The sequence below is a fragment of the Sphaeramia orbicularis genome, chromosome 17 (genome assembly GCF_902148855.1).
Source record: "Sphaeramia orbicularis chromosome 17, fSphaOr1.1, whole genome shotgun sequence".
NCBI classification, from domain to species: Eukaryota; Metazoa; Chordata; class Actinopteri; order Kurtiformes; family Apogonidae; genus Sphaeramia; species Sphaeramia orbicularis.
Window position 1 is genome coordinate 28,525,887 of NC_043973.1, and position 15,405 is coordinate 28,541,291.

General features: G+C 38.7%; 1 protein-coding gene across 6 annotated transcripts in view; it reads left to right on the forward strand.

The window, feature by feature from the left end:
* The first annotated feature begins 248 nt into the window (after positions 1-248).
* Positions 249-15,405, forward strand: part of mib1 (MIB E3 ubiquitin protein ligase 1) — a 53,962-nt gene continuing 38,805 nt past the window's right edge. For all 6 annotated transcript variants that reach the window (XM_030159765.1, XM_030159766.1, XM_030159769.1 and 3 more), the window contains exons 1-10: positions 249-1,150; positions 1,788-1,959; positions 4,162-4,291; positions 10,020-10,124; positions 11,164-11,230; positions 11,497-11,701; positions 12,009-12,192; positions 14,037-14,181; positions 14,315-14,448; positions 15,254-15,361. In XM_030159765.1, coding sequence (XP_030015625.1) covers positions 922-1,150; positions 1,788-1,959; positions 4,162-4,291; positions 10,020-10,124; positions 11,164-11,230; positions 11,497-11,701; positions 12,009-12,192; positions 14,037-14,181; positions 14,315-14,448; positions 15,254-15,361 — 1,479 coding nt within the window. In that variant the 5' untranslated portion in view covers positions 249-921. The remainder of the gene's footprint in view (positions 1,151-1,787; positions 1,960-4,161; positions 4,292-10,019; positions 10,125-11,163; positions 11,231-11,496; positions 11,702-12,008; positions 12,193-14,036; positions 14,182-14,314; positions 14,449-15,253; positions 15,362-15,405) is intronic.

Sequence of the window (15,405 nt, forward strand, 5' to 3'; positions counted from 1 at the left end):
GACTAATTAAATACAATCTCTAAATGTACTGGTTTAAGTCTGGATGCTGTCATAGTAATAATAATTAAAAAAAAACAAAACAATAAACTTATTTGTAAAGCTTTCTAAAGGGAAAACTGCTGTGTATTATTTTGAGGTCAGAGACTGCATTATAATGAGCTGTTTTACATTCATAGTTACTGATCTGAGGACGGTCTGTGATGCGCAGGCGCGCCGGAAGGGTTCGTGCGTGTTTTCCAAGCCTCGCGTCTTCGTGCTTTGTCGTTCCCCTCCGTAGCTAGTTGTTGCTCGTCTGGTCTGAACGATTATTGACAATAATGGCGACGCGTTGGTTCTGAGTTGACTCCGGGGAACCATCTCTGGCTGACAAAGGGAACGCCTCGGATGGATCTTCGGCACCTTACACAACAAAACGAAGGATAAGCCATCTCCTAAAGGACTATAATTGCCTCAGCGATAAGGACTTGCTAGCCAGAAGAGGTTTATCTTACTAGCAGTGCTTTTGCTAGCAACTCGGCTCGCTAGCTTGCTAAGTTGAAGAGGTGGCATTCTTGTGTGGAGTGGATAGAGATAGTCAGTTTACCTAGTACTGAAATCTTGTTAAACCAACAATGAGGCTACTTAATAAGCTTTTACTGTGATTATTTTCTCACTGTTGGAAGCAACAGTGAGGAGGAGGTACCGACTTGCTGTAGCTTGTGAGAATAGTTTCTAGAAGAGGATCCAACAGCCTTCTAGGTAGCTGACCTAGCTACTTAGCTAGCAGGCTAGCTTCGTGGATTGTTCCAGTCTCTTTCCTGTTAGGACTTGCTCCCACTTGCATCTGGAAATTGTCCACCGGTGCACCGGTAGCTGGCTAGCACAGTCTGCTAGCTTGCTAACTTACAACAATTCTTGTGGCATTGCGAGATCTTTTCGTAAATGACCACGGGCAGGAACAACCGAGCCATGATGGAAGGAGTTGGAGCGAGAGTGGTCCGTGGACCTGACTGGAAGTGGGGCAAGCAGGATGGTGGAGAGGGACATGTTGGCACCGTCAGGAGTTTTGAAAGTCCGGAGGAGGTGGTTGTTGTCTGGGATAACGGGACAGCGGCTAACTATCGCTGTTCTGGAGCATACGATGTGAGGATATTAGACAGTGCTCCTACAGGTAAGTTTACAGGACACCACTTGGTTTTAATTTCATCACGTCTACACTGTGCAATGCAGCAATGTAACAGAGTTGTGCATTGCCATAGCTTGTAGTAAAAAAGTTTGTGTCACAGTAGTGATTCTTAAAAAAAAAATAAAATAAAGAAAGCTGCATAGCACATCAACTCAGTTTTTATTTAGTTGAAATATATTTGTGGAAGGCATGCAACCTCTCCATGTTTAAACTTTTTGTTTGACCATAGTATTACAGACTTATAAAATTATCCCTTTAACTGTGTAGTTACCCTGAATTTAGCTCTTCATTGACTCTGTCTTCACCTGATTATGCCTAAAGTGAAGCAGTAATAAAGTATTGATTTGTAAAAGAGTGAACAAACCAAAATATAGTCCCTATTTTTCCACTTAAGTACAATTTTTGTGGGTGACTGTACATTTGCCTTTCTGTAAAGTGCAAATAATAGTGATGCATTAATAGTTATGCATACTATGTAAGGTCCCCTGAAAAGGTCCAACTTTTATCGTTGCTTTTACACAGATTGTTCACATTTAACTTATTGCTAAACAAATGGTATTAGTGACATGTGTGCATACTGTCATATTGTTATTTTAAACTGTGAATAACACTTGTTTCTTAGGGATTAAGCATGATGGAACCATGTGCGACACCTGCCGTCAGCAGCCCATCATTGGTATTCGCTGGAAATGTGCTGAGTGCACCAATTACGACCTCTGTACAACATGTTACCATGGAGACAAGCATCACCTAAGACACAGATTTTACAGGATCACCACTCCTGGCAGTGAGAGGTTAGTTATCATATTAGCACTGGAATTGGGTTTTGGTCTACCTTTGATAAAACAGATGCCAGGTATCCGGGTATTCTGTTACACTTCATTGTGATTGGTTAACCAACCCTTTTACTCTGGTTTTATGTGTGTGTGAGACATTTGAGAAGTCTTTGTGTGCCCTGCCTCTCAGGCAGACAGAATATATCTCTTTGCTTCTAGCCTTCAGTTGCCAAGCAACAACTCAGCCTCATTCTAAGAACTATTGTGTGGTTTAGGCTTTGCCACAAAGCTGACCTTTTTAAAGCTTATTTTATATTTATTTTTTTCAGATTAGTACAACTTTTTAATTTACATTTTCCTTTGAGGAGGGCACATGTATATCAACTAAACAAAGTACTGATCAATTTGCAGCTGAACATCACTGCATGATAAATGCACATCAATACACTTTTCATGTTACTACTGTGCAAAAGAATGACATTTTACCAGCAGTGCAGTGCATGGCTGTGCAGTTTGATGAAAGTCAGAATGTTATTATAGTATTTTAAGTTACAGTGTTGTGATAATTTTTGTCCATTTGCTTGGACAATGAAAATGCACAGATTATTGACAATTTAAAGTGTTTTTTTTTTTTTCATTGAAAATAGACAAAATTTAATGAGTATAAAAAAAAATACAAACACTTGATAACAGACCTGGGGCTATGAGTTGTTTTCTCTTGATTTAGTTGCTGGTAGGGACTTGCTAACATTTTGATTGCAAAGCAATCACTGTCAAATCAAAGAGAAAAATTACATCCTCACCACACCTGAAAACATTGCTGGTGGCAACATGTTTTGGGTGCGCCCTGTTTATGGAGACAGAATCATAATTTATGATTTATTCACGCACAGACAAGATTATGTCAGTGACTTTACTATTTAGGTCAGTCTTTCAGCTCTGAAGATATTCACTCTAATTTTCTGGAAGTACGTTAATGTTTGAATTTATAGCCATTGTGAGATCTACATTTTGCATCTTGTGCTCCATTTACAAAAGGAGTCAGTATAGCGATGATGCTTCATCCATCCAAGTCTGTTTGAGCCAGACACTATAGACTAGTAGACGAACACATGGCCTAACAGCTGGCAGCCTTTTCGAGTGAGTATGACTTTATTTCCCTCTGAGACAGACATTGCATAATGAACAATGGGTGCTGGAGGTCTCCCCACCTCATACTGCTTTGACACCACGATGGAGTGCTTTGTTACACCACATTAGATTCTTTCACTAACTGCCGTGGAGGGCGTGGTTAGAGGCCACAAGCTGTTTGCATTGGTTAAACTTACACTGTCCAGCTGCCATGTATACATCAAGCTTCACACTGCATTTACTTAGAGTTTAGTTGGAAATTTTATTGACTTTGTAGTAAATTCTGACATTGAAAACTTGATATTTTACTAATTGGCCATAGAATGGCTCATCTGAACTGTAATGTGTAGATGAAAAGGAAAGGAATTATCATAAGATGCAAATACAGTGGTATATTTTGACATGACAGTTTTTATGACATGAGACCTGAGTGTGATATGAAAGTTGTTTTTCTACCAATAGAGTCACAGTTGCATTCTAAAAGGCACTAGGAAGTCAAAGTTCTTGGTCCTGAGTGGTAACATGTATTTGAACATGTTACCACTGTTAAGTCGGTCAATAAAATGTTCTTACTGTGATCTGAGGATTATTCTTCCTCTGACATGAAGGGTGACTGGACTGCATTTAACAAAACAGGTATGATAGTGACAATCAGGGATTGCATGGTTGACACATGAAATTAAATGCTTTCAAAACTAAATACTTAAAATAAGCATTTCTTATTTAATCAAGCAACAACCCAGTGTTGTGCGTCATTCAACTGTATTGTTTAGGCTTTGCCAAATGTCTCTGTCTACTTAATGTATTACCCAGTGTGTGCCAAACAGTAGACACGTGGAAAGAGCAGTTAAGGACGCTGGAGAGCAAGTAGGAGGGGGGCAAGTTGATTAGTTTTAATGCATTTAATTTAACAATTCTTGTGGAGCAGGCACTGGCATCCTCACTGCACCACCAGCTTTACAACAACAGACTTAATATATCCATGCTAACCCTTGTTTCAGATCATACCTGCATTTTACTCTCCCCTTATAAGTTGTCTGAAATCAAATAAAAGGCACAATACTATACTGAATGTTTTTATTTACACAGAGTGCTTTTGGAGTCGCGTCGCAAGTCAAAGAAAATCACAGCTAGAGGGATCTTCACTGGTGGCCGAGTGGTGAGAGGGGTGGACTGGCAGTGGGAAGATCAGGATGGAGGCAACGGCAGGAGAGGAAAGGTAAAGCAGAGCATTCTGTGCTCTACCTAAGGCATCTGCAGTTTTGACCTGTAAATCTGTCTATTACAGCAACGAGGAGAAGCTCAGCAGTAAGCACCATATGTTGAACTTCAGCCAATAGTGTGCAAACTTGATGGTGTCCTAGTCACATAAAATCTGTTGTAAATGAGGAATCCTTGTAAAAAGTACATCAAATATGAATACACTAATAGAATAGAATCCAAGAAGAAAGAAGCTGCCTGACAGAGGAGTTGATAACTTTAAGTCAATAGCATGATAACCACAGTAACAAAGTGCCGATCCCTTAAACAGTCTGATGAAGGAAAAACACTTGCATCCTGGGATATGATTTAATTTTGACTGTGTAAGAGCCTGAACAGCAAACAACAGGAAGTGCATCATTTGATTCAAGACTTGCATGGTTTGGTAAAAAAAAAAAAAGTTACCTTGCAATTGTTGTGGACACTGTTGACTTCTGTGATTTGATTTTTTTTGGCTTGGTTCAGGGGAAATGCTTAGATTACTGATCTTTTTCAAAGCATCTTTTGTTTTGCATTACATTATTTACAAGGTATGTCTTTCTGTTGAGTGTCACTGAATTCAGAATATTGCCATGCACACACCAGACCTTTGCACTGGCTGATATTCAAATTTGGATTCGATGAATTGGAGCTCTTCAGGGACGTATTGTTGTCAATCAAACACACAGTATGTGTAGGCTGTGTTGCCTAAATACAGGGTTACCGCGGGGTCTTCAAAAGTCTTAAAGTCTTGAATTTGCAAATCTGCATTTAATACCTTAAAAAGCCTTTAGGAATTAAATTTGATATGGTAGGTCCTAAGTTACGTTGCCATAAACTTGTTTGCTGTGTTGTATTTAAATGTGTTTGGAAAATGACCAAGCTGCAAAGAAAGTAACATTAGTCTGCTCAGTTCCACCTATTCCAATCCAATTTTATTGAAATTAGGAACCGATTATCGCTAACTTTGCAGCCCTTGGTGAGAAATGACTAAATTCTAGGAGTCCCAAATTTTTGCCAGTGTGGCTGTGAAATAGACATTAAATTCTGTTCTAAGTAGTCTTAAAAAGGTCTTAAAAAGTCCTAAATTTAATTTGCAGAAACCTGTAGGAACCCTGTAAATAGGTGTGCAGCATTATTCTATAGATTAGGGTGTTAGTCCTGAAATAGAAACTATATTCAAGTGCATTTTACCTGGTTGTAGGAGTCTTCTTATGTCAGATAACTTCTTGTAACACATACAGAGGCATAATAATTAACCTCCTAAGACCCAGCTATGAGTTTTCTGTTCACATTTGTGGACAAGAGTTTCATAACTTTATAAAAAAAAAAAAAAAAAGAAGAGAAAACTGTCCACCACAAAGGACATTCCATAAAAATTTTAAAAACTGCATCTGAAAAAACTGTTGCATCATGATGTTTCCAATATAGGCACTTATTTAATAAAAAACAAAAAAAAAAGCTTGTACTTTGTTGACATTTCCTGGGTCTCAGGAGGTTAAATATCTATTATGACAAAAAAATAAATAAAAATCAGTCTGTCAATAATTATTGATTATTTTAAGTGACATATTCTTAATAAAGACTAAGAGAAAAAAAAATATTTAACACTCACCTCATTTACTTTAAGTATACAGATAAATACAGTAGAATAATAAGTTAAAGGCCAACACAGTGCCATTTTAGTAACTGCAGCACCATTTACGTAGTCTGACATTCCCCACTGTCAGGCAGAACTTTGAATGCACCATGGTACACAAGGGTTGGTGTATGTTTACTCATTTAGTTTTAATAGGCTTTGGTCTGGTAGGATGTCGCTGTTTTTCTGCGTGGTTTGCAGTTAGTTTTTCACAGCTGCAGCCATGTTTTCTATGGCTTTTATAAACATCAGACATGTTGGTGTCATGTAGGTTATGGCTACTAGCTGATTAGCTATAACTGAAAAACTCTGTAAAGTCAAGTCTATATGTTCTGCAGCTGTGTGTGTGTCTTACAAAGGGTTTGTCACTTGTCTTTTATTGACATAGTGACAGTGTAGCTAAACAACAAGCCTGTTAAATTATCTGGTCTTTGCGGAGCATGCTTTGGGTTTGTTCAGGCAACTAATTAAATTTTTTTGTATTCTGTATGTGTTTTCACAGCAGTGCATTTAACACATTTCGGTGAAACATTTTATCAAGCGACGTTTATATTGCTCACGATGAAGTGCATTACTACTGATGCATATTGTTATTGTTTTAGCCCCCCCCCTATTATAGGGGATTGTTTTTGTTATGGATATAAATATATATATATATATATATATATATATATATATATATATATATATATATATATATATATATATATATATATATATATGTGTGTGTGTGTGTGTGGGGAAGCAAAATTTACAATATTTTGAGGCAGGGATGGAAAGACAGTGTATGACCAATTAGTTTATTGAAAGTCATGAGAATTTATTTGCCACAAGAAAATGTACATAATAGAACATGTTTTTATTCTATGTGTCCTCCTTCTTCCTCAATAACTGCCTTCACACGCTTCCTGAAACTTGCGCAAGTGTTCCTCAAATATTCGGGTGACAACTTCTCCCATTCTTCTTTAATAGTATCTTCCAGACTTTCTGGTAATAGTTTTGCTCATAGTCATTCTCTTCTTTCCATTATAAACAGTCTTTATGGACACTCCAACTATTTTTGAAATCTCCTTTGGTGTGATGAGTGCATTCAGCAAATCACACACTCTTTGACGTTTGCTTTCCTGATTACTCATATGGGCAAAAGTTTCTGAAAAGGTATGGATAATAGTGTTAGGTATGATTATGACATCAATATATGTTTGGTTTCAAAACAATTGACGTAGTGCCTGCTGAGAAAAAACAACTAAATGTTCATTGTAAATTTTGCTTCCCCACCCTGTGTGTGTGTATGTACATCTATATATATATATATATATATATATATATATATATATGTGTGTGTGTGTGTGTGTATATATATATATGTATATATATATATATATATATATATATATATATATATGTATATGGAAAAAATTGTGTTAGAATCACATTAAGCTTTTACATTTTATTTTGTATTTACCCATAAAGACCAAAAGCATCAACTGATCTAAAATGGTTAATAACTGTTGATCCACTATTCCTATTAATACATGTAAATAATTGCTGTAAACTGTAGTTTGTTTGTCATCTTTTCATGGTCATCAGATATGACCCATTTGGATGTTCAGAGGCTCTGTAGTGAACGTGGAAACACTGTCATCTTCTATAACATTGATTCACCAGTAAAACCCATGGAGTCTGACAAATGACAGTGGATGGAGACACTTGTTTTATGTTCCGTTAATGAAATATTTTACTGAAAAAGTCATGTTTTCTTCAGTTTTCTTTTTGATATAATAACCTTTGAATTAACGCTGAGTTTTCAGGAAAATCTAAATTGAATATAGGAAATTAACTATAGGAAAATACATGATTTACAGTAAAAAATGCCAAATGCAGAGGATGATATAAAAAATGGTGATAAATCACTTAAGAAAGGTTAGAGAGAAAACTTCATTTGGGAACTGCTACAAACGTAGCACTGGTTCTTTATGGGTTAAGTAGGATAATAAGTCACAAATTGGAGGTTTACCATGTATAGCTATTTCAGCATTTTGTTTGCAATATACGGTACAATTACACAAATTATTATCAGACTTACAATATGGCCATGTGCAATATCCAAATCACAGGAACTGGAATTGAAGATAAAATGTCATACAACATACCATTATAAATGAAACGAAAATTATGATTTTTTTTTTTCTTCTTGAGTTTTTTTTACAGCATTTATAGAAATTTGGGATTTTAAATTATTTTCAGTGAAATGAAATGTGAATATTCTCACAGTATGAATTTTTCTTCAATATTTTCCATCATTACACAATTTGCTGGTTCTAAGTGAAATGACATTAATTCGGTCAATATGAGAACCAGTGCAGTGTGTGTGATTAAAAAAACCTTTACGCCCTGGTTTTATTCCACTGCTCCCTTTTCTCCTTAACCAAGGATATAAACAGGCCTCCTCGCTGCAGGTTATTCCAGGTTTAAATACATCATTAGAAAGTAATACAATGTCTGATGAAGTTGTATTGGTTTAGCACGGTGTATTTAGATTTATACTGTAACTGTGTCGTAAAGAGCTTGTATTTTGACTCCGGTCCAGACCCCAGAGTATTCAATTTAAGAGTCCCCCCAGGCAATTTAAGACTTCATTTTGCTATGTTATTTAATGGCATATCTCATTACTGTTTTATGATGCTGTAAGCAATATGCTCTCCAGAAAACTGCTATTACATGTCCTGCAGCTTAGATGTTCCGTTAGTTTAGCGTGAATATTACCTCCTAAGGCCCATTAATCAATTACCTCTGGAAGGGGTCTGAAAATAATTTAATGATTTGGTTACAGTATTTACTTTAGGCACAGCTTTTAATTAAAGAATTAATTTACTTTACGGCAGCTCTTCTTTTGACATTTTCTCAATGATGCAAGAATTTCGTGCCACTTTTGATACAAAGAGAGATCCATGAAAATCCAAAAACTTTCTTTTTTAGAACTGACTTGGTTTTTCAGTCCAATATTCCTGGTTTATTGATTATTCACAGCTTTGCCCATATATTTTTTATAAATCCTGAAGTGACCAAAACAGGTTTTTGAATAGACAGTAGTAGGAAATGTATACTGAATGTCTCATACTCGCTAAAATTGTCCGTATCTTGTGGCTACTCACTATTATATTCACCCTACAAGTTAGATTCAAAGAGAATAAAAAGGTGTCTGTTAGTGATCATTCTGTTTATGATGCATTCTACTTTACTAAAGCCTCGTCGTCTTTTCCTCTGTTGGATGCACTTGATGAAAACATACATCGATACTGATGTTTTGAAGCTCCCAGAACTCATCAAAGAAGATGTAATTGATCATATTCAAGCCTTTTACTTTAATTAATTACAAGGTAGTGGGAAAACGGCTCCATCTCAATTAGTTTCAATAGAAAGAAGTGTTTTATGGGTCTCGTATAAAAAGAACTACTAGTGCATTTTTGGACAGAGTTATGTGTCAACAAAAAGCCAGGCTTCTGTGGTCTGGCTGAACTCGACATGCTTTTCTCTTTTTCTGTTTTTCCAAGTCCTTTGCAAATAAACAGGGTACGGTTGCAAAGTTTTAATTAAAGTCTTGCAATCTCACATGTGTTTTTTTTTTTTATAACTGGAGAACAAAACAGTGACATTTTTAGCATTGATTTTAAACATTCCAGTGCAGGGAGAATTAAGACAATCTAATTATGACTCCAAGAATCAAAGCCTAATCAGATTTGTTCTTTATGAGTCCCATTCGTAATATTTCTCAGTACTCTGGGAGTTAAACTTTCCTTGAAGTTGAAACCTAGAGATGTTGTAGACCGTATAGTGTATAGATTTTCTTTAACCACTTGCCAAGCACTTTAGTTGTCCTCTGTCACGTTAACAATCTGGTACCTTCTCAGAAACAAAAAAAACACATCAAACATAAGTGAAAGTCTAGCATACATTTCTACCATGTACCTGGCAAATCTGGCTCGTTGTTTTCAGCCGCCAACCTTCACAATGCTTCTAATCTTCCCTTTTGTCTGTTTCGGGTCTCATTCCACCTTTCCCTCCACAGGTGACTGAGATCCAGGACTGGAGTGCAGCCAGCCCTCACAGTGCAGCCTACGTACTGTGGGACAACGGTGCCAAGAACCTGTATAGAGTTGGCTTTGAGGGAATGGTGAGCAAACTTCCAGTCTGACCCTCATCCTCGGAGACACACACACACCCACACACTGAGTCTCACAAAAGATCAGCTGTCAGGTGGCTTTTGTGTTTGACCGCACGGCTGAGTCTCTTTCTTTCGCTGCCAGGCCTTTGTGAGAGCCACGCAGCCGGCATGAGTAAGACACTATTGTACAGGCAGCTGGAAGAGGAAGGTATCTGCATGATAAAGGCAATCTGTTCTTTGGGCTTTTTTTGGGGGGGGAGAGTGTTAACACGGAGGTCAACTTTAAAAGAGGGGGGTATTCTCTTGGGGTTGTTGCAGGCACTGCTACACACGCGTCTCAAATGAAAAGCGTCTTTCTCATTGGTGGAGACTGACCGTGCCGTTTCATGAAAGAAGCCAATCGGAGTTCTCAGTTGCGTAACAGATACCTTCTTTGTAATTCTAATACGTTGAAATTGTTTTGAGAGGAAGCTAGAGGCATCTGCCCCCAGATTAAATAAATCACAGATTAGACCCCCCATCTTGACGGTTTAAACTTGGCTTTGCCTTTTTATTCAGATAGTGAAAAAATCCTAAAAACATACACAAAGATCAAGAAGCTCAAAATATATCCTAAATGTTGCATGTGAGGCTAACATCCTACCCTGTTGTGTTTAGTTTGTGCACATAGCCTCATAAACTCAAATGTGATCCACTTATTGGATGCCAGAAGAAAGTCTTAAGTTATTAATTTGTCCAAACTTGTTGTGTTCAGGACTTTTATTGCTCCGTCAGTTCAGAGGAATGTTAGCTCTGCCTTGCTATCATCTCTGCCCTCTAATTCTGCCACAGTGGCTGCGCATCTGAGTCATCACAAATGATATGACGCTTTCTCTTTGTAGCAGTGTAGTGTTTCATTGTCCTGTCTTACCCCTAGGGCACTAATATTGTTGGTATTCAAGGCAACCACATTGCTCTTGCAGCCTGAAGTGTGTAAATTGTCAGTTTCATTATCTAAGATCGTGCCCCTCCCTAGTGGATTGACATTTTTCCCACTGTTTCCTTTCAGTCGGACCTGAAGTGTGTCCAGGATGCCAAAGGAGGCTCGTTTTACAGAGACCACTGTCCTGTTTTGGGTAAGTAAGCAATGGATCTTCGTATACCGTCATTATTGCACCAGTTCTCTCACCTATGTACTGGTGCAGTGAATTCAAGGGCATTAGGGGAGCTTCAGTTGTAGTTAAATGTGTTAGTCCACTAGATGGCAGCACCATATAGTCACCTGGCTGCCAAAACCAGGTCCAGGCTGAGGTCATGCAGTTACACTGTCTCATCCTGATTGTACTGTTCCTTTGTTATTCATCCTTTTAAAAACTAATCAAACATTCTATTTATGTCTCAGGTGAGCAAAATGGAAACAGGAATCCAGGTGGTCTCCAGATTGGAGACCTGGTCAACATAGACCTCGACCTAGAGATCGTCCAGTCCCTCCAACATGGTCATGGTGGGTGGACTGATGGGATGTTTGAGACGCTCACCACTACAGGCACAGTGTGTGGCATCGATGAGGACCATGACATTGTGGTTCAATACCCCAGCGGAAACAGGTAACATGCAGAATGATGTTTTTATGACCGGTCTGCTTTAGTTTACAGTTTGTAACTTGGATAATAATAATAATATTAATAATAATAAGAATAAGAATTTTAGAAACACAAGTGAGCCATGTTAAATATTTTGCCTTTGCACACCAGCTACATTATGTAAAAGATGTTCTCATAACTTAATCATAACTTGCAAGTGCTTATAAATTCAACATGGATGCTCACAATATATTTTTTTGTTTACTACCATGTTTAATAAAACGTGAAGCAATGAAATGCATGTCTGAATGCATAACTTTCTCATCTTCAGGTGGACGTTTAATCCAGCAGTGCTGACAAAGGCCAATGTAGTACGAAGCGGCGAGGTGGCAGCCGGAGCAGAGGGGGGCAGCTCCCAGTTCCTTGTCGGAGACCTGGTCCAGATTTGCTATGACATCGACCGTATTAAGCTGCTACAGAGAGGCCATGGAGAATGGGCTGAAGCGATGTTGCCTGTAAGAGCTTGACATCATTTCACACTTTTTGTCCAAATTTAACCACCGTCACAGTGGGCATAATGTCTTTGAATTGAAAATTTTGCAATGAGAAATATATTTAAAATCCGCCCCTAGGTCGTATTCAATAAGATTGTGGTTTACTGAAAATGTCATGTTATTGTGGGAAATCCAAACTTTTATGCTGTTTGGTACATATGAAGTACATTTGCACCCATTCTAAGGCAAACTCCACCCACTGCATGATACTGAAAAGTGTTACAAAATGTAAAATCGGTGCAGTTCCGTGTATCTCAGCACACCTACGTGGAGTCATATGAGGATCCACAAGGGACAGTTTGGATTTTATACTGCTTTACTGCCGAAGAAAAACAATACCAATTTAAGTATATGCTACCATTTAGACTATTGTCACTGCTTTACTTACTGTCATAGAGTCATTTCCCATAGAGAATGGATGCACTGAACTGAGCTTCAGTTCAGTGCATCTGCCAGATTTACCCAATAATACCAGAAATTTTGCAGCTTCCTAGATTATCTTGTCCGCCTGTGTCACTGTATGACTTTGGTGCTTTAATAGATTAATTCAGATCAGAACTCATGAATTAGCTGATGGGTGCAGCAGTGAAAGACATAAAACTGCATGTAATTTCAAACACATCTGGTGGTTTCCAGTAAGAAGGCTTCAGTTCCTCTTCAGAAAATGAATGTGTTTTGGCTGTCATTGGAGGACAGCTGGGATGCAGATCTCTGATTTGAAGAGTTAATATTGAATTTTTTTGTTTGTTATTTTTTAAGACAATTTTCATGAAGTAGAGTAAAAGGATGTTGCCATCAAGGTGGGAATACTCAATGATTCTAAATCAGGAAGGGGCATCTTGGACTATTTTCAACTATATTTTGTATTTTCTAATTTTTATGTCTGTTACCACCAGCTGTGATGATTTTCATTGCAATTAGCTCATTTAATTCACTTTGCAGCTCAAATAACATATGAGTGTTTACTGTTACTTTATTCAGAGGCACGACATTTATGTGCACTTCTCAGTTGTTCCCTTCACATATTGCAATACCTGTTTGTCGTTTGTACACAAACATTGCAGTATTATTTAGATGCAGCAACGTGACTCCTGAAATCAGTGTGTGGCTGTTTTGCGATAGATTTTTTTTCTGACTTAATAAGACTTTATTCTTCCCCTATTATGAAGTTTATTCATTGCTGCCCAGCACGCCTCAGGTTATGTAACGCCAGTCTACTCCAATATGCCACTTGTCCCTGCCAAACTGGCCCCCCTCAGCAGCTAATGAGCCTTAAAACCCTGAGATGGGTTGTAGCTTTGATCACTAACCACGGCTGTTGGCCGCCCGCTGCTGCTTCTACTGCAGCAGTCCCCGTTATTGATGGCATCCTCCAGGACAGCCCCAGACCCGGCTCGACGGCTTCAAAGTGCCTCTTTCTCAAACAGTCAGGATCGAGATGATGTGATTCAAAATTGGAAAGCAGTTTTCTTTGTCCTCTCTGCATTGTCTCCGTAGAAGATGAATAGTCTAGCAATTAGGGTCTTCATGTTCTTCATTGTGCAAGTGAATGCCCTCTGAAATCTGAAAAAAAAAATTTTTTCAAGTTTTATTTCTGCAGTAAGCTTTGTTTCTGCTTTTTGTAGGACAATGGCTTTGTTAAGATGGTATTTTCCCCTCAGCGTCCCCACATATTTTGGTTGTTATAAGGGGCTTCCTGTCCACCTTACTTCATAGTCTGACATGTACATCCTCTATTACACGATACAGTGCCCAAAGACAGTGATCTTCCATATTCTAGTAACATTGTCAACATTTATCAACAGACCCTAGGCAAGGTGGGTCGTGTGCAGCAAATCTACTCTGACAGTGATTTAAAGGTCGAAGTTTGTGGAACCTCTTGGACGTACAATCCTGCTGCTGTCACCAAGATTGCTCCCTCTGGCTCTGCTGTCAGTAACGCCTCCGGAGGTACAGTATATATATGAACACAAACCACAGATATAAAAAAGAGTGACATTTTGGTTCTTTGTCCTCGCTGTTACCTGTTTTCTTTGATGGCTACATACATTAATTCTGTGATGTTTTCTCCCTGTTTGTCCAGAGCGTTTGTCTCAGTTGCTGAAAAAACTGTTTGAAACACAAGAGTCTGGAGACATCAATGAGGAGCTTGTCAAGGCAGCAGCCAACGGAGACCTGGCCAAGGTGGAGGACATCCTTAAGAGACCTGACGTGGATGTAAGTGCTCCACGAAAGCAGCGATTGCTCGAGTGTTTATGAAAAAAAAAAAAAAATACGACCTGTGTCCTGCTCTGCTCTCAGTACTGAGGAGGCTGACAGTCTCGTAGGAAAGAACTCAGAGATCCTCCCACTCCTGCGTCTCTCTCAATCTGAAAAGCACTAAGCCTAGACCCAGAGGAGGCACCAAAGAGCATCGGTGTGCACTGCAGCACAGAACCTGATTGACTCTCAGAATCAAGTTGAGGTCTACAAACCCCATATGGTTGCAGATAGTATCCTGACACAGGCCTACGTACAGAACAGGGGATAACCCTTTGCCAGAGGACAGATGCCTGTGCCCTGTGTAGGTTATGAGAACCGACTGTTACGTCAGGTCTGCAACACTGCCTTTGCTCAGAGCTAGAGAGAGTGAATTAGTGTGTGTGTGTGTGTGTGTGTGTGTGTGTGAGTGTGTCATTGGTGAAAGCTGGCCAAATGCCCCACTGCCTTTCAGTGGAATTATTTGCTTAAAGCTGAGCACATTGAGCCAGGCCAAGTGATCTGCTTGCCAGGACAAGAGACGTCTCGAGACTCCCAAAGGACTCCACATTAATATTTATGCTCTGAGTTTTTGCAGTGCTGCAGTTGGTGATGAAACATGCGCACACAGCCGTGCATACACATCCATATGAATGCTTAAAAACACTCTCATCAGTGTGAAGAACTAATTCAGTAGATTGCAGATATAAATACAAAGCTTTGTGTTGATATTGATAATCTTTCTTTATTTTACTTTTTTTTTTGTGTGTGTGTGTGATTGCAGGTGAATGGGCAGTGTGCTGGACATACCGCCATGCAGGCAGCCAGTCAGAATGGTCATGTGGATGTGTTAAAGCTGCTGCTTAAACACAATGTGGACCTCGAGGCTGAGGTTTGTACAGTTACAGAAAATTCTGTTCCCTCGTCTGTATTTTC